At 47.5% G+C, this 19,136-nt stretch overlaps 1 protein-coding gene across 1 annotated transcript in view; it reads left to right on the plus strand.

The window, feature by feature from the left end:
* AXL (AXL receptor tyrosine kinase) overlaps positions 1-19,136 on the plus strand; it is a 208,195-nt gene that overhangs the window by 91,782 nt on the left and 97,277 nt on the right. Inside the window, exons 7-8 of the mRNA XM_063937829.1 lie at positions 2,314-2,509; positions 5,690-5,829. Coding sequence (XP_063793899.1) covers positions 2,314-2,509; positions 5,690-5,829 — 336 coding nt within the window. The remainder of the gene's footprint in view (positions 1-2,313; positions 2,510-5,689; positions 5,830-19,136) is intronic.

The following is a 19,136-nucleotide window of genomic DNA, read 5'->3' on the forward strand; positions in this document are numbered from 1 at the left end:
AATGTGCCCATTTATAACCTTAGAACCTTATAGACCTATAACCTTATAAGGTCTAGTAAACACATTAATCAGCGCTAAATAATTATTTTGGTTGTATACAGAATGTACTATGACTGTGTATAGAATTATTGTTTTATGGTTATGCCCACTGACTATGTCACATTGGGTCACTAGTGAACTGATATTCTCCATTCTCATAAACGTTGGTCCAACTCTATGGGATGCAGTCAGGATCCCGGCTGTCGCTATCCCGGCAGTTAAGACTGCATCCAAGGGGGGTTAGGCTGCGGGGAGGGGGGATTAGGGTTAGACCTCCCCCCCTCGGAGGGTTAGGCTGCGGTGGGGGGCGGTTAGATATAGGCATCGGGGACAGGGGGTTAGGTTTTGGCACCTACGGGGGGTGGTTAGGGCTAGGCAACAAGGGTGAAGGTGAGGGTTAGGCTGTGGGTAGAGAGGGTTAAGGTTAGGGGGTTGGGGAGAGGGGGGAACACCCCTTACTCACCCCTGTCGGCTTCTCAAACATCGGGATCCCGGCGTCGGTATTACGACCGCTAGGATCCTGTGCGCCGGCAAATCTTACTGATCCCCAACTCTACAACAGCTACGGCCACTAAAGCTTCCTCTGTAATACATAGGAACTCCAGTTTTGTTTTCCTCTTATTCCCCCAGTTCCTCTTTTACTGGAAGATGTGGCTTGATTGGGACTTTTCATTCTAAGTACAGAAAGCAGAACAAGAGTGGCATTATATAAATATGCCTGTTTCCTGAAAAGATGACCTGATTCACATGTGTTACAGTTTTACTCACTCCAATAATGCAGATTAAAAGGATGATTCATTTCTATTGGTGTTTGGCATCACACTATTGATGTTTGTTACTCTCATGAAAGCACAAGATTGTATTATATGGTATATAGTTTCTGATCTTTTATTTAGGAATCCTGATATTTTTGTATCGGTCTTTTATTAATTGAGAACAGGGCAGATATGTTATAGATGTGTCCGCTGCTGGTGAATGTTTAATTCAATCGATATGTTGTAGAGATGGGGAGACAGAGGTCTTGGGCCAAGGTGCTGTGCAATGTTGCGCTGAGTGATGCGGTGCTGAGGCTCCTTCCAAAGTTCCGGGACAAAATGATGTGCGGGAAGGGAGAGAGCCGGGGCTCAGCACTGACAGCTGGATATATTCACAGCTCAGTGCTGGATCCGCTGTCCAATCACATCTGCCTCACTGAGAGGGGCATGCTTTGATGTGGGCTGGAGGCGCGGTCCTGTCAGTGAATCAGATGTACAGCTGCCTCTTCTCATTTTTTTCAATGGGCTTTTACTGCTGTGGCTTGGCTCCACCCCCCAACTTCAGCCACTTTACTATTGGCCATAGGGGTTCCGTGTGAAATACCGAAGGCCGGGATGCCAGCCGTCAGTACACCGATAGCGGTATCCCGGCCACCAGTATGCCGGCAGCGGGATGAGCGCTAGTTTGTGCATGCACACAGTGTCTATTCACAGGAGTCAGAGGGAGCGGGGACATGCCAGCAGCTCACAGAGAGCTGGGCATGCCCACTCAGTGATGAAAACAGGGGCGTGGCTCACAATCGCTGCACTTCCGTGAAGCCACGCCCCCTTTCTAGGGATGGCCATCGGTGTGTTCGCCATCAATGGCGAAACTGTGAGTGGTCATCCATGTTCACTAACTATGCTACGGGAGAACATTGATGGTTTCATTCATCAATGGTCATCCCTGTTATTTCTGTGAATAACCTGTGGGCCAATCACAGCTTGGGGGCGGGGCTTCATGGATGTTGGGGGTGGAGCTATGCTCAGTGTCCCGGCATCTTGTAAAAAAAATATAAAAAAAAATATTTGTTTATGCTAAGCCATTGATGGTGGGAAACTATCTGGTTCTCTCCATCGATGGCAAAACCATTTGACATCGGGCTGAAACCTCGATGATTAGGAATCATCGATGGTCGATGGCCATCCCTACTACTTTCTCATAGCTCACACCCCCTTTCCGAGATCGTGCCGCGCAAATGTCCCAAATTCACCTTCATAAATGTTGGGAGGTATGTACAAGCATACATGTCTCTATTGATGGGTTACTACTAAATATGTCCAGCATGGATTAGGAGGATGCTATTGTGCTCTGGGTCATATTAGGAAAAAGTCATAGTAAGATTGAGCAATGATATTGGAAATGCATGTTACCCCATAGTCTAATGCTGAATCAGTGTGCTATATAGTATGAAGGAGGCCAGACCTATATGGTTTTGTACAAGATGTATACCTACAATATCTTCTTTCGCTTCTCTAGGCTACTGTCTCCCAGAACCACCACAGCCCTCTTCCCCACCACAAGATATACAATCAGAACATCAATGTGCCCCCATACAGCCATGTAATCAGTGGCCTGACCCCCTTCACCATGTATAACGTCCGTGTGGCCTGCCTAAGCAGTGAAGGGGTGTCCCACTGGACAGACTGGGTTGACATGGAAACCATGGAAGGAGGTAAGAGTTTTTTTTAGCATAGATAGTACAAATGCTTTCTAATATTGCTTTCTCCTTTCACTCTCTTTTATTGTCATCATTTCCCCTTTTATCTCCTTTTCTCTTTCTGGGGTAGATGTATCAAGCCTTGGAGAGAGAGATAAAGTTCCAACCAATCAGCATCTAACTGCCATTTTACAGGCTGTGTTAGAAAAATGACAGAGGCTGTTTGTTGGTACTTTATCGCTCTTGGAGGCTTGATAAATCTCCCTCTGTCTCTCTTTGGGGCATATTTATTATTGGGTCTTAAACCCTATAATATTAATTTCTTAGTGATGTATATTCCATCGGTAGCCTGTCTCTGCGGTGTGGTAAAAGTGAAGTGACTACTAATACCTCTTTTAGGGCCTAATTCAGACCTGATCGCTAGCAGGTGATTTTTGCAGTGCTGCGTTCAGATAGTCGCCGCCTACAGGGGGAGTGTATTTTAGCTGTGCAAGTGTGCAAACGCATGTGTAGCAGAGCTGTACAAACAGATCTTGTGCAGTCTCTGTGCAGCCCAGGGCTTACTCAGCCGCTGCGATCACATCAGCCTGTCCGGGACAGGAATTGACGTCAGGAACCCTCCCTGCAAATGCTTGGATACGCCTGCTTTTTTCCAACCCCTCCCTGAAAACGGTCAGTTGACACCCAGAAACGCCTTCTTCCTGTCAATCTCCTTGTGATTGCCCGTGCAAATGGATCCGTTGCACAAACCCATTGCTGAGCGGCGATCCGCTTTGTACCCCTGCGACGCGCTTGCGCATTGCGGTGCATATGCATGCGCAGTTCGGACCTGATCGCAGGCTGTGAGAAAATGCAGCCTAGCAATCAGGTCTGAATTACCCCCTTAGACCGCCTGCTTTGAACACAGGTTATTGCACATGAGTGCACATAACCCATGTTGCTGTGCGATCAGAAATGGCCCATTTGGAATAATCCGGGTCTTGTGACCCAGCATTCCAATTCGGGTAGCTTGCAGGGTTGAACACGTTCTCGCTGTGTTGTGTGAACGGGAAGCCTGGTTGCATCGACCCGTTTCCTGTTCCCTATGTGTGGACGGCCGATTGTTGGTGATCATGTGATCTCTAAGTGCCGCCCCCTGCCACGTCACCGTTGTCATCACCATCCCAGCAAAATGCCGGGTTAGGAACAGCGGCGGCGAGGGGCCTGAGGCAGGTCGCATCCGGGAAGCACACGTGTCAGGATTCCGGGTGCGACCCACCTCAGGTGGTCTGAAAGGGGTATAATGCTTCTCATATGGAACCTGGGCGACTGGGGAGTGCTTGGGCTCTCTCTACTGGTAACTGTTTTGGAATGTAGCCCATAGTCTACTGCGGCTAATGCCATCTGGAGATGATGTTAGCTACCAGGGTCAAGCTCTGGATCTTGGTCAAATTGAGCAAAAAACTAACAAACAAAAAAAAACAGCCACCACAAAAACCTATGGGAGCTGTTTCTGTGATCAAAAATAAGAGGGTACTTAAAATTCAGGGGATACTTACCCCTGAAATCGGGTGTTATATCCCAAACATGCTAATTGATAAATAGGCCCCTAGCAGTCTTTGTGGATGACGCAGAGCGAGTACTATACTAGTGTGCATAGCATATGCTGAGTGAATTTGCCTATGTGTGCACCCACAGATTGCTGGGCAGATTCATCTGATGCAGGATCTTAGACCCGCCTTCTCCTGGAGAGGCAGGACGGAGAAGGGAAGGGGTATTCTACCTTATTCCGAGTACAGTAAGGGCATACATGTGTAATTGTGAACAGATACAGGCCAGGACACCAGCGTATATACTGTATACCTGAGAAAGATGAATAATTTATGACCAACTTTTTCTCTGTTTTCATTGTATGGGGTAAATTTACGAAAGCTTCTAAAACAGTGAATCGGTGAGGTTGCCCATAGTAACCAATCAGATGCTGTTTATCATTTCTATATTGCCTTTTAGAAATGATAGACTGCATCTGATTGGTTGCTATGGGCAACATAATCAATTCTATGTTTTAGAAGCTTTAGTCAATTTACCCTTGTGTCTCCATCTTTAAATATCTCTTTCTGTCTCTGTTATGTCTACTTTCCCCGTCTTTGTGTCTCTGTTACTTATTCTTTTTCTTTGCCCCAATCACCATTTGCTACATGTCCCTCCTCTGTCTGCGGACCCTCATTGTCTGCTCTTTCCTTGGCAGAGGAATGAAAGCAACTGAGCCTTTCAGAGGGGCTTTTTTTCAGTCCCTCATGGTCATTAGTATACAAGACACAAGCAATTCTCCCTGTGTCAGCATTCCTGTCGCAGTCCCAGTAGCTGTCAGTGCCTTTCCAATTCCACGAGATGTCAAATGGTTTCACGCCAGCTTTAGCCATTGCCCCCACGTTATGCTTTGTCCCCTTTTCTGCCTCTCTGGAACACGCAGTTGTGTACTGTGGCAGGCCACTGTGATAGATATGTAGTTCTTAGGGGTATATTTACTAAAGGCTGACTTTAATCAATTTCCATCCATTTCAGATCATTTAAAATTGATCTTAATCGATGTTGGGCTTCCAGGACTAAAACACACGTTTGCTAACATTTTAAAATAAATATTAAAAAATCATCTGTTAATAAATATGTGAATTATCATTTAACCCTGAGAGCCCAACATCGATTACGATCGAGTTTAATCAATCTGAAATGAATGGAAATCGATTAAAATCGATCTTTAGTAAATATACCCATTATAGTTGTTACTATGCTGTAAATAATCTTGCTGACACAAGTGACGCTTTAATACTAATGCTTAAGTGTGTAATTCCCGTGACATTTTAAAACAATGTAAATCATTGTTACATTACACAGGTTAGGTTAAAAACTATTTATAATTTTTGTTACGAGATTAGTCAGATGTATAATGTCCCTAAATGAGTAACTATACTTTATGTAAATGAAACGATTGTTAGTTAATGTCTGTGTAGGAATAATTGTACTGTATACTGTACCTGTATCAATGCTGCCTGATAAGTGCAGATTCTTGCAGGTACATTAGTTGTGGTCACTGTACACCCCAGTTACTCCTATGTACTGTAGTAACGGGAGCTCAGGGAGAGAAGGGCAGAGATAGCAGGTTTTAGTATACATGTCATGTGCTTGCTTACCACATTTATATCCCCCCTCTTATAGTTCCATCTGGTCCCCCTGAAAATATAACTGCAACAAAGAACGAGACTGTTACGTTTGTGACGTGGAGAGAGCCAAGAGCAGCATTAAATGGAGTATTACGAGGGTACAAACTGGCATATCAAACCAAGGACCAACCTGAGGTGCGCAGAGCATACTGGATCTGGGCTGTGTGTACACATGTTATGGTGTAGTAGTGTTTGTGCTGGACCTGGGCTGTGTGTATACATGTCATGGTGTAGTAGTGTCTGTGCTGGATCTGGGCTGTGTGTATTATACATGTCATGGTGTAGTAGTGTTTGTGCTGGATCTGGGCTGTGTGTATACATGTTATGGTGTAGTAGTGTCTGTGCTGGACCTGGGCTGTGTGTATACATGTCACAGTGTAGTAGTGTCTGTGCTGGATCTGGGCTGTGTGTATATATGTCACAGTGTAGTAGTGTCTGTGCTGGATCTGGGCTGTGTGTATACATGTTATGGTGTAATGGTGTAGTAGTGTCTGTGCTGGATCTGGGCTGTGTGTATACATGTTATGGTGTAGTAGTGTCTGTGCTGGATCTGGGCTGTGTGTATACATGTTATGGTGTAGTAGTGTCTGTGCTGGACCTGGGCTGTGTGTACACATGTCATGGTGTAGTAGTGTCTGTGCTGGATCTGGGCTGTGTGTATACATGTCATGGTGTAGTAGTATCTGTGCTGGACCTGGGCTGTGTGTATACATGTTATGGTGTAGTAGTGTCTGTGCTGGATCTGGGCTGTGTGTATACATGTCATGGTGTAGTAGTGTTTGTGCTGGATCTGGGCTGTGTGTATACATGTTATGGTGTAGTAGTGTCTGTGCTGGACCTGGGCTGTGTGTATACATGTCATGGAGTAGTAGTGTCTGTGCTGGACCTGGGCTGTGTGTATACATGTCATGGTGTAGTAGTGTTTGTGCTGGATCTGGGCTGTGTGTATACCTGTCATGGTGTAGTAGTGTCTGTGCTGGATCTGGGCTGTGTGTATACCTGTTATGGTGTAGTAGTGTCTGTGCTGGATCTGGGCTGTGTGTATACATGTTATGGTGTAGTCGTGTATGTGCTGGATCTGGGCTGTGTGTATACCTGTTATGGTGTAGAAGTGTCTGTGCTGGACCTGGGCTGTGTGTATACATGTCATGGTGTAGTAGTGTATGTGCTGGATCTGGGCTGTGTGTATACCTGTTATGGTGTAGTAGTGTCTGTGCTAGACCTGGGCTGTGTGTATACATGTTATGGTGTAGTAGTGTCTGTGCTGGACCTGGGCTGTGTGTATACATGTCATGGTGTAGTAGTGTCTGTGCTGGACCTGGGCTGTGTGTATACATGTCATGGAGTAGTAGTGTCTGTGCTGGACCTGGGCTGTGTGTATACATGTCATGGTGTAGTAGTGTTTGTGCTGGATCTGGGCTGTGTGTATACCTGTCATGGTGTAGTAGTGTCTGTGCTGGATCTGGGCTGTGTGTATACCTGTTATGGTGTAGTAGTGTCTGTGCTGGATCTGGGCTGTGTGTATACATGTTATGGTGTAGTCGTGTATGTGCTGGATCTGGGCTGTGTGTATACCTGTTATGGTGTAGAAGTGTCTGTGCTGGACCTGGGCTGTGTGTATACATGTCATGGTGTAGTAGTGTATGTGCTGGATCTGGGCTGTGTGTATACCTGTTATGGTGTAGTAGTGTCTGTGCTAGACCTGGGCTGTGTGTATACATGTTATGGTGTAGTAGTGTCTGTGCTGGACCTGGGCTGTGTGTATACATGTCATGGTGTAGTAGTGTCTGTGCTGGACCTGGGCTGTGTGTATACATGTCATGGTGTAGTAGTGTCTGTACTGGATCTGGGCTGTGTGTATACCTGTCACGGTGTAGTAGTGTCTGTGCTGGACCTGGGCTGTGTGTATACCTGTCATGGTGTAGTAGTGTCTGTGCTGGACCTGGGCTGTGTGTACTGTATACATGTCATGGTGTAATAGTGTCTGTGCTAGACCTGGGCTGTGTGTATACATGTTATGGTGTAATGGTGTAGTAGTGTCTGTGCTGGATCTGGGCTGTGTGTATACCTGTCACGGTGTAGTAGTGTCTGTGCTGGACCTGGGCTGTGTGTATACATGTCATGGTGTAGTAGTGTCTGTACTGGATCTGGGCTGTGTGTATACATGTCATGGTGTAGTAGTGTCTGTGCTGGACCTGGGCTGTGTGTATACATGTCACGGTGTAGTAGTGTCTGTGCTGGACCTGGGCTGTGTGTATACCTGTCATGGTGTAGTAGTGTCTGTGCTGGACCTGGGCTGTGTGTATACATGTCATGGTGTAATAGTGTCTGCGCTAGACCTGGGCTGTGTGTATACCTGTCACGGTGTAGTAGTGTCTGTGCTGGACCTGGGCTGTGTGTATACCTGTCACGGTGTAGTAGTGTCTGTGCTGGACCTGGGCTGTGTGTATACATGTCACGGTGCAGTAGTGTCTGTACTGGGTCTGGGCTGTGTGTATACATGTTATGGTGTAATGGTGTAGTAGTGTCTGCGCTGGACCTGGGCTGTGTGTATACATGTTATGGTGTAATGGTGTAGTAGTGTCTGTGCTGGAACTGGGCTGTGTGTATACATGTTATGGTGTAGTAGTGTTTGTGCTGGATCTGGGCTGTGTGTATACCTGTCACGGTGTAGTAGTGTCTGTGCTGGACATGGTCTGTGTGTATACCTGTCACGGTGTAGTAGTGTCTGTGTTGGACATGGGTTGTGTGTACACATGTCATGGTGTAGTAGTGTCTGTGTTGGACATGGGTTGTGTGTAGACATGTCATGGTGTAGTAGTGTCTGTGCTGGACCTGGGCTGTGTGTATACCTGTCACGGTGTAGTAGTGTCTGTGCTGGACCTGGGCTGTGTGTATACCTGTCATGGTGTAGTAGTGTCTGTGCTGGACCTGGGCTGTGTGTATACAAGTCATGGTGTAATAGTGTCTGTGCTAGACCTGGGCTGTGTGTATACCTGTCACGGTGTAGTAGTGTCTGTGCTGGACCTGGGCTGTGTGTATACATGTCACGGTGCAGTAGTGTCTGTACTGGGCCTGGGCTGTGTGTATACATGTTATGGTGTAATGGTGTAGTAGTGTCTGTGCTGGTCCTGGGCTGTGTGTATACATGTTATGGTGTAATGGTGTAGTAGTGTGTGCTGGATCTGGGCTGTGTGTATACATGTTATGGTGTAGTAGTGTTTGTGCTGGATCTGGGCTGTATGTATACATGTTATGGTGTAGTAGTGTCTGTGCTGGATCTGGGCTGTGTGTATACCTGTCACGGTGTAGTAGTGTCTGTGCTGGACATGGGTTGTGTGTACACATGTCATGGTGTAGTAGTGTCTGTGCTGGACCTGGGCTGTGTGTATACCTGTCACGGTGTAGTAGTGTCTGTGCTGGACCTGGGCTGTGTGTATACCTGTCACGGTGTAGTAGTGTCTGTGTTGGACATGGGTTGTGTGTACACATGTCATGGTGTAGTAGTGTCTGTGCTGGACCTGGGCTGTGTGTATACCTGTCACGGTGTAGTAGTGTCTGTGCTGGACCTAGGCTGTGTGTATACATGTCACGGTGTAGTAGTGTCTGTGCTAGACCTGGGCTGTGTGTATACCTGTCACGGTGTAGTAGTGTCTGTGCTGGACCTGGGCTGTGTGTATACCTGTCACGGTGTAGTAGTGTCTGTGCTGGACCTGGGCTGTGTGTATACATGTCATGGTGTAGTAGTGTTTGTGCTGGATCTGGGCTGTGTGTACACATGTTATGGTGTAGTAGTGTCTGTGCTGGACCTGGGCTGTGTGTATACATGTTATGGTGTAATGCTGTAGTAGTGTCTGTGCTGGATCTGGGCTGTGTGTATACATGTTATGGTGTAGTAGTGTTTGTGCTGGATCTGGGCTGTGTGTATACCTGTCACGGTGTAGTAGTGTCTGTGCTGGACATGGTCTGTGTGTATACCTTTCACGGTGTAGAAGTGTCTGTGTTGGACATGGGTTGTGTGTACACATGTCATGGTGTAGTAGTGTCTGTGCTAGACCTGGGCTGTGTGTATACCTGTCACGGTGTAGTAGTGTCTGTGCTGGATCTGGGCTGTGTGTATACATGTCATGGTGTAGTAGTGTCTGTGCTGGATCTGGGCTGTGTGTATACATGTTATGGTGTAGTAGTGTTTGTGCTGGACCTAGGCTGTGTGTATACATGTCACGGTGTAGTAGTGTCTGTGCTAGACCTGGGCTGTGTGTATACCTGTCACAATGTAGTAGTGTCTGTGCTGGACCTGGGCTGTGTGTATACCTGTCACGGTGTAGTAGTGTCTGTGCTGGACCTGGGCTGTGTGTATACATGTCATGGTGTAGTAGTGTTTGTGCTGGATCTGGGCTGTGTGTACACATGTTATGGTGTAGTAGTGTCTGTGCTGGACCTGGGCTGTGTGTATACATGTTATGGTGTAGTAGTGTCTGTGCTGGATCTGGGCTGTGTGTATACATGTTATGGTGTAGTAGTGTTTGTGCCGGATCTGGGCTGTGTGTATACATGTCACGGTGTAGTAGTGTCTGTGTTGGACATGGGTTGTGTGTACACATGTCATGGTGTAGTAGTGTCTGTGCTGGACCTGGGCTGTGTGTATACCTGTCACGGTGCAGTAGTGTCTGTGCTGGACCTGGGCTGTGTGTATACCTGTCACGGTGTAGTAGTGTCTGTGTTGGACATGGGTTGTGTGTAGACATGTCATGGTGTAGTAGTGTCTGTGCTGGACCTGGGCTGTGTGTATACCTGTCACGGTGTAGTAGTGTCTGTGCTGGACCTAGGCTGTGTGTATACATGTCACGGTGTAGTAGTGTCTGTGCTAGACCTGGGCTGTGTGTATACCTGTCACGGTGTAGTAGTGTCTGTGCTGGACCTGGGCTGTGTGTATACCTGTCACGGTGTAGTAGTGTCTGTGCTGGACCTGGGCTGTGTGTATACATGTCATGGTGTAGTAGTGTTTGTGCTGGATCTGGGCTGTGTGTACACATGTCATGGTGTAGTAGTGTCTGTGCTGGACCTGGGCTGTGTGTGTACATGTCATGGTGTAGTAGTGTTTGTGCTGGAACTGGGCTGTGTGTACACATGTTATGGTGTAGTAGTGTCTGTGCTGGACCTGGGCTGTGTGTGTACATGTCATGGTGTAGTAGTGTTTGTGCTGGACCTGGGCTGTGTGTACACATGTCATGGTGTAGTAGTGTCTGTGCTGGATCTGGGCTGTGTGTATACCTGTCACGGTGTAGTAGTGTCTGTGCTGGACCTGGGCTGTGTGTATACATGTTATGGTGTAGTTGTGTCTGTGCTGGACCTGGGCTGTGTGTATACATGTCATGGAGTAGTAGTGTCTGTGCTGGATCTGGGCTGTGTGTATACCTGTCACGGTGTAGTAGTGTCTGTGCTGGACCTGGGCTGTGTGTATACATGTTATGGTGTAGTTGTGTCTGTGCTGGACCTGGGCTGTGTGTATACATGTCATGGTGTAATAGTGTTTGTGCTGGATCTGGGCTGTGTGTATACATGTAATGGTGTAGTAGTGTCTGTGCTGGACCTGGTCTGTGTGTATACCTGTCACGGTGTAGTAGTGTCTGTGTTGGACATGGGTTGTGTGTACACATGTCATGGTGTAGTAGTGTCTATGCTGGACCTGGGCTGTGTGTATACCTGTCACGGTGTAGTAGTGTCTGTGTTGGACATGGGTTGTGTGTATACATGTTATGGTGTATTGGTGTAGTAGTGTCTGTGTTGGACATGGGTTGTGTGTACACATGTCATGGTGTAGTAGTGTCTATGCTGGACCTGGGCTGTGTGTATACATGTCATGGTGTAGTAGTGTCTGTGTTGGACCTGGGCTGTGTGTATACATGTTATGGTGTATTGGTGTAGTAGTGTCTGTGCTGGACCTGGGCTGTGTGTATACATGTCACGGTGCAGTAGTGTTTGTGCTGGATCTGGGCTGTGTGTATACATGATATGGTGTAATGGTGTAGTAGTGTCTGTGCTGGACCTGGGCTGTGTGTATACATGTTATGGTGTAATGGTGTAGTACTGTGTGCTGGATCTGGGCTGTGTGTATACATGTCATGGTGTAGTAGTGTCTGTGCTGGACCTGGGCTGTGTGTATACATGTTATGGTGTAATAGTGTTTGTGCTGGATCTGGGCTGTGTGTATACATGTTATGGTGTAGTAGTGTCTGTGCTGGGCCTGGGCTGTGTGTATACATGTTATGGTGTAGTAGTGTTTGTGCTGGATCTGGGCTGTGTGTATACATGTTATGGTGTAATAGTGTTTGTGCTGGATCTGGGCTGTGTGTACACATGTCATGGTGTAGTAGTGTCTGTGCTGGGCCTGGGCTGTGTGTATACATGTCATGGTGTAGTAGTGTCTGTGCTGGACCTGGGCTGTGTGTATACATGTCATGGTGTAGTAGTGTCTGTGCTGGACCTGGGCTGTGTGTATACATGTCATGGTGTAGTAGTGTTTGTGCTGGATCTGGGCTGTCTGTATACATGTTATGGTGTAGTAGTGTCTGTGCTGGACCTGGGCTGTGTGTATACATGTTATGGTGTAGTAGTGTCTGTGCTGGACCTGGGCTGTATGTATACATGTCATGGTGTAGTAGTGTCTGTGCTGGACCTGGGCTGTGTGTATACATGTCATGGTGTAGTAGTGTCTGTGCTGGACCTGGGCTGTGTGTATACATGTTATGGTGTAATGGTGTAGTAGTGTATGTGCTGGATCTGGGCTGTGTGTATACATGTCATGGTGTAGTAGTATCTGTGCTGGATCTGGGCTGTGTGTATACATGTTATGGTGTAGTAGTGTATGTGCTGGATCTGGGCTGTGTGTATACATGTCACGGTGTAGTAGTGTCTGTGCTGGATCTGGGCTGTGTGTATACATGTCACGGTGCAGTAGTGTCTGTACTGGGCCTGGGCTGTGTGTATACATGTTATGGTGTAGTAGTGTCTGTACTCGATCTGGGCTGTGTGTATACATGTCATGGTGTAGTAGTGCCTGTGCTGGACCTGGGCTGTGTGTATACATGTAATGGTGTAATGGTGTAGTAGTGTATGTGCTGGATCTGGGCTGTGTGTATACATGTCATGGTGTAGTAGTATCTGTGCTGGATCTGGGCTGTGTGTATACATGTCATGGTGTAGTAGTGTCTGTGCTGGACCTGGGCTGTGTGTATACATGTTATGGTGTAATGGTGTAGTAGTGTCTGTGCTGGACCTGGGCTGTGTGTATACATGTAATGTTGTAGTAGTGTATGTGCTGGATCTGGGCTGTGTGTATACATGTCATGGTGTAATAGTGTTTGTGCTGGATCTGGGCTGTGTGTATACATGTCATGGTGTAGTAGTGTCTGTGCTGGATCTGGGCTGTGTGTATACCTGTCACGGTGTAGTAGTGTCTGTGCTGGACCTGGGCTGTGTGTATACATGTTACGGTGCAGTAGTGTCTGTACTGGGCCTGGGCTGTGTGTATACATGTTATGGTGTAATGGTGTAGTAGTGTCTGTGCTGGACCTGGGCTGTGTGTATACATGTTATGGTGTAATGGTGTAGTAGTGTGTGCTGGATCTGGGCTGTGTGTATACATGTTATGGTGTAGTAGTGTTTGTGCTGGATCTGGGCTGTATGTATACATGTTATGGTGTAGTAGTGTCTGTGCTGGATCTGGGCTGTGTGTATACCTGTCACGGTGTAGTAGTGTCTGTGCTGGACATGGGTTGTGTGTACACATGTCATGGTGTAGTAGTGTCTGTGCTGGACCTGGGCTGTGTGTATACCTGTCACGGTGTAGTAGTGTCTGTGCTGGACCTGGGCTGTGTGTATACCTGTCACGGTGTAGTAGTGTCTGTGTTGGACATGGGTTGTGTGTACACATGTCATGGTGTAGTAGTGTCTGTGCTGGACCTGGGCTGTGTGTATACCTGTCACGGTGTAGTAGTGTCTGTGCTGGACCTAGGCTGTGTGTATACATGTCACGGTGTAGTAGTGTCTGTGCTAGACCTGGGCTGTGTGTATACCTGTCACGGTGTAGTAGTGTCTGTGCTGGACCTGGGCTGTGTGTATACCTGTCACGGTGTAGTAGTGTCTGTGCTGGACCTGGGCTGTGTGTATACATGTCATGGTGTAGTAGTGTTTGTGCTGGATCTGGGCTGTGTGTACACATGTTATGGTGTAGTAGTGTCTGTGCTGGACCTGGGCTGTGTGTATACATGTTATGGTGTAATGCTGTAGTAGTGTCTGTGCTGGATCTGGGCTGTGTGTATACATGTTATGGTGTAGTAGTGTTTGTGCTGGATCTGGGCTGTGTGTATACCTGTCACGGTGTAGTAGTGTCTGTGCTGGACATGGTCTGTGTGTATACCTTTCACGGTGTAGAAGTGTCTGTGTTGGACATGGGTTGTGTGTACACATGTCATGGTGTAGTAGTGTCTGTGCTAGACCTGGGCTGTGTGTATACCTGTCACGGTGTAGTAGTGTCTGTGCTGGATCTGGGCTGTGTGTATACATGTCATGGTGTAGTAGTGTCTGTGCTGGATCTGGGCTGTGTGTATACATGTTATGGTGTAGTAGTGTTTGTGCTGGACCTAGGCTGTGTGTATACATGTCACGGTGTAGTAGTGTCTGTGCTAGACCTGGGCTGTGTGTATACCTGTCACAATGTAGTAGTGTCTGTGCTGGACCTGGGCTGTGTGTATACCTGTCACGGTGTAGTAGTGTCTGTGCTGGACCTGGGCTGTGTGTATACATGTCATGGTGTAGTAGTGTTTGTGCTGGATCTGGGCTGTGTGTACACATGTTATGGTGTAGTAGTGTCTGTGCTGGACCTGGGCTGTGTGTATACATGTTATGGTGTAGTAGTGTCTGTGCTGGATCTGGGCTGTGTGTATACATGTTATGGTGTAGTAGTGTTTGTGCCGGATCTGGGCTGTGTGTATACATGTCACGGTGTAGTAGTGTCTGTGTTGGACATGGGTTGTGTGTACACATGTCATGGTGTAGTAGTGTCTGTGCTGGACCTGGGCTGTGTGTATACCTGTCACGGTGCAGTAGTGTCTGTGCTGGACCTGGGCTGTGTGTATACCTGTCACGGTGTAGTAGTGTCTGTGTTGGACATGGGTTGTGTGTAGACATGTCATGGTGTAGTAGTGTCTGTGCTGGACCTGGGCTGTGTGTATACCTGTCACGGTGTAGTAGTGTCTGTGCTGGACCTAGGCTGTGTGTATACATGTCACGGTGTAGTAGTGTCTGTGCTAGACCTGGGCTGTGTGTATACCTGTCACGGTGTAGTAGTGTCTGTGCTGGACCTGGGCTGTGTGTATACCTGTCACGGTGTAGTAGTGTCTGTGCTGGACCTGGGCTGTGTGTATACATGTCATGGTGTAGTAGTGTTTGTGCTGGATCTGGGCTGTGTGTACACATGTCATGGTGTAGTAGTGTCTGTGCTGGACCTGGGCTGTGTGTGTACATGTCATGGTGTAGTAGTGTTTGTGCTGGAACTGGGCTGTGTGTACACATGTTATGGTGTAGTAGTGTCTGTGCTGGACCTGGGCTGTGTGTGTACATGTCATGGTGTAGTAGTGTTTGTGCTGGACCTGGGCTGTGTGTACACATGTCATGGTGTAGTAGTGTCTGTGCTGGATCTGGGCTGTGTGTATACCTGTCACGGTGTAGTAGTGTCTGTGCTGGACCTGGGCTGTGTGTATACATGTTATGGTGTAGTTGTGTCTGTGCTGGACCTGGGCTGTGTGTATACATGTCATGGAGTAGTAGTGTCTGTGCTGGATCTGGGCTGTGTGTATACCTGTCACGGTGTAGTAGTGTCTGTGCTGGACCTGGGCTGTGTGTATACATGTTATGGTGTAGTTGTGTCTGTGCTGGACCTGGGCTGTGTGTATACATGTCATGGTGTAATAGTGTTTGTGCTGGATCTGGGCTGTGTGTATACATGTAATGGTGTAGTAGTGTCTGTGCTGGACCTGGTCTGTGTGTATACCTGTCACGGTGTAGTAGTGTCTGTGTTGGACATGGGTTGTGTGTACACATGTCATGGTGTAGTAGTGTCTATGCTGGACCTGGGCTGTGTGTATACCTGTCACGGTGTAGTAGTGTCTGTGTTGGACATGGGTTGTGTGTATACATGTTATGGTGTATTGGTGTAGTAGTGTCTGTGTTGGACATGGGTTGTGTGTACACATGTCATGGTGTAGTAGTGTCTATGCTGGACCTGGGCTGTGTGTATACATGTCATGGTGTAGTAGTGTCTGTGTTGGACCTGGGCTGTGTGTATACATGTTATGGTGTATTGGTGTAGTAGTGTCTGTGCTGGACCTGGGCTGTGTGTATACATGTCACGGTGCAGTAGTGTTTGTGCTGGATCTGGGCTGTGTGTATACATGATATGGTGTAATGGTGTAGTAGTGTCTGTGCTGGACCTGGGCTGTGTGTATACATGTTATGGTGTAATGGTGTAGTACTGTGTGCTGGATCTGGGCTGTGTGTATACATGTCATGGTGTAGTAGTGTCTGTGCTGGACCTGGGCTGTGTGTATACATGTTATGGTGTAATAGTGTTTGTGCTGGATCTGGGCTGTGTGTATACATGTTATGGTGTAGTAGTGTCTGTGCTGGGCCTGGGCTGTGTGTATACATGTTATGGTGTAGTAGTGTTTGTGCTGGATCTGGGCTGTGTGTATACATGTTATGGTGTAATAGTGTTTGTGCTGGATCTGGGCTGTGTGTACACATGTCATGGTGTAGTAGTGTCTGTGCTGGGCCTGGGCTGTGTGTATACATGTCATGGTGTAGTAGTGTCTGTGCTGGACCTGGGCTGTGTGTATACATGTCATGGTGTAGTAGTGTCTGTGCTGGACCTGGGCTGTGTGTATACATGTCATGGTGTAGTAGTGTTTGTGCTGGATCTGGGCTGTCTGTATACATGTTATGGTGTAGTAGTGTCTGTGCTGGACCTGGGCTGTGTGTATACATGTTATGGTGTAGTAGTGTCTGTGCTGGACCTGGGCTGTATGTATACATGTCATGGTGTAGTAGTGTCTGTGCTGGACCTGGGCTGTGTGTATACATGTCATGGTGTAGTAGTGTCTGTGCTGGACCTGGGCTGTGTGTATACATGTTATGGTGTAATGGTGTAGTAGTGTATGTGCTAGATCTGGGCTGTGTGTATACATGTCATGGTGTAGTAGTATCTGTGCTGGATCTGGGCTGTGTGTATACATGTTATGGTGTAGTAGTGTATGTGCTGGATCTGGGCTGTGTGTATACATGTCACGGTGTAGTAGTGTCTGTGCTGGATCTGGGCTGTGTGTATACATGTCACGGTGCAGTAGTGTCTGTACTGGGCCTGGGCTGTGTGTATACATGTTATGGTGTAGTAGTGTCTGTACTCGATCTGGGCTGTGTGTATACATGTCATGGTGTAGTAGTGCCTGTGCTGGACCTGGGCTGTGTGTATACATGTAATGGTGTAATGGTGTAGTAGTGTATGTGCTGGATCTGGGCTGTGTGTATACATGTCATGGTGTAGTAGTATCTGTGCTGGATCTGGGCTGTGTGTATACATGTCATGGTGTAGTAGTGTCTGTGCTGGACCTGGGCTGTGTGTATACATGTTATGGTGTAATGGTGTAGTAGTGTCTGTGCTGGACCTGGGCTGTGTGTATACATGTAATGTTGTAGTAGTGTATGTGCTGGATCTGGGCTGTGTGTATACATGTCATGGTGTAATAGTGTTTGTGCTGGATCTGGGCTGTGTGTATACATGTCATGGTGTAGTAGTGTCTGTGCTGGATCTGGGCTGTGTGTATACATGTTATGGTGTAGTAGTGTCTGTGCTGGACCTGGGCTGTGTGTATACATGTTATGGTGTAATGGTGTAGTAGTGTCTGTGCTGGACCTGGGCTGTGTGTATACATGTCATGGTGTAATAGTGTTTGTGCTGGATCTGGGCTGTGTGTATACATGTCACGGTGTAGTAGTGTATGTGCTGGATCTGGGCTGTGTGTATACATGTCATGGTGTAGTAGTGTCTGTGCTGGATCTGGGCTGTGTGTATACATGTTATGGTGTAGTAGTGTCTGTGCTGGACCTGGGCTGTGTGTACACATGTTATGGTGTAGTAGTGTCTGTGCTGGATCTGGGCTGTGTGTAACTGTATACATATCATGGTGTAGTAGTGTCTGTACTGGACCTGGGCTGTGTGTATACATGTTATGGTGTAGTAGTGTCTGTGCTGGACCTGGGCTGTGTGTATACATGTTATGGTGTAATGGTGTAGTCTGTGCTGGACCTGGGCTGTGTGTATACATGTTATGGTGTAGTAGTGTCTGTGCTAGACCTGGGCTGTGTGTATACCTGTCACGGTGTAGTAGTGTCTGTGCTGGACCTGGGCTGTGTGTATACCTGTCACGGTGTAGTAGTGTCTGTGCTGGACCTGGGCTGTGTGTATACATGTCATGGTGTAGTAGTGTTTGTGCTGGATCTGGGCTGTGTGTACACATGTCATGGTGTAGTAGTGTCTGTGCTGGACCTGGGCTGTGTGTGTACATGTCATGGTGTAGTAGTGTTTGTGCTGGAACTGGGCTGTGTGTACACATGTTATGGTGTAGTAGTGTCTGTGCTGGACCTGGGCTGTGTGTGTACATGTCATGGTGTAGTAGTGTTTGTGCTGGACCTGGGCTGTGTGTACACATGTCATGGTGTAGTAGTGTCTGTGCTGGATCTGGGCTGTGTGTATACCTGTCACGGTGTAGTAGTGTCTGTGCTGGACCTGGGCTGTGTGTATACATGTTATGGTGTAGTTGTGTCTGTGCTGGACCTGGGCTGTGTGTATACATGTCATGGAGTAGTAGTGTCTGTGCTGGATCTGGGCTGTGTGTATACCTGTCACGGTGTAGTAGTGTCTGTGCTGGACCTGGGCTGTGTGTATACATGTTATGGTGTAGTTGTGTCTGTGCTGGACCTGGGCTGTGTGTATACATGTCATGGTGTAATAGTGTTTGTGCTGGATCTGGGCTGTGTGTATACATGTAATGGTGTAGTAGTGTCTGTGCTGGACCTGGTCTGTGTGTATACCTGTCACGGTGTAGTAGTGTCTGTGTTGGACATGGGTTGTGTGTACACATGTCATGGTGTAGTAGTGTCTATGCTGGACCTGGGCTGTGTGTATACCTGTCACGGTGTAGTAGTGTCTGTGTTGGACATGGGTTGTGTGTATACATGTTATGGTGTATTGGTGTAGTAGTGTCTGTGTTGGACATGGGTTGTGTGTACACATGTCATGGTGTAGTAGTGTCTATGCTGGACCTGGGCTGTGTGTATACATGTCATGGTGTAGTAGTGTCTGTGTTGGACCTGGGCTGTGTGTA

The sequence above is a fragment of the Pseudophryne corroboree genome, chromosome 8 (genome assembly GCF_028390025.1).
Source record: "Pseudophryne corroboree isolate aPseCor3 chromosome 8, aPseCor3.hap2, whole genome shotgun sequence".
Classification (NCBI taxonomy): domain Eukaryota; kingdom Metazoa; phylum Chordata; class Amphibia; order Anura; family Myobatrachidae; genus Pseudophryne; species Pseudophryne corroboree.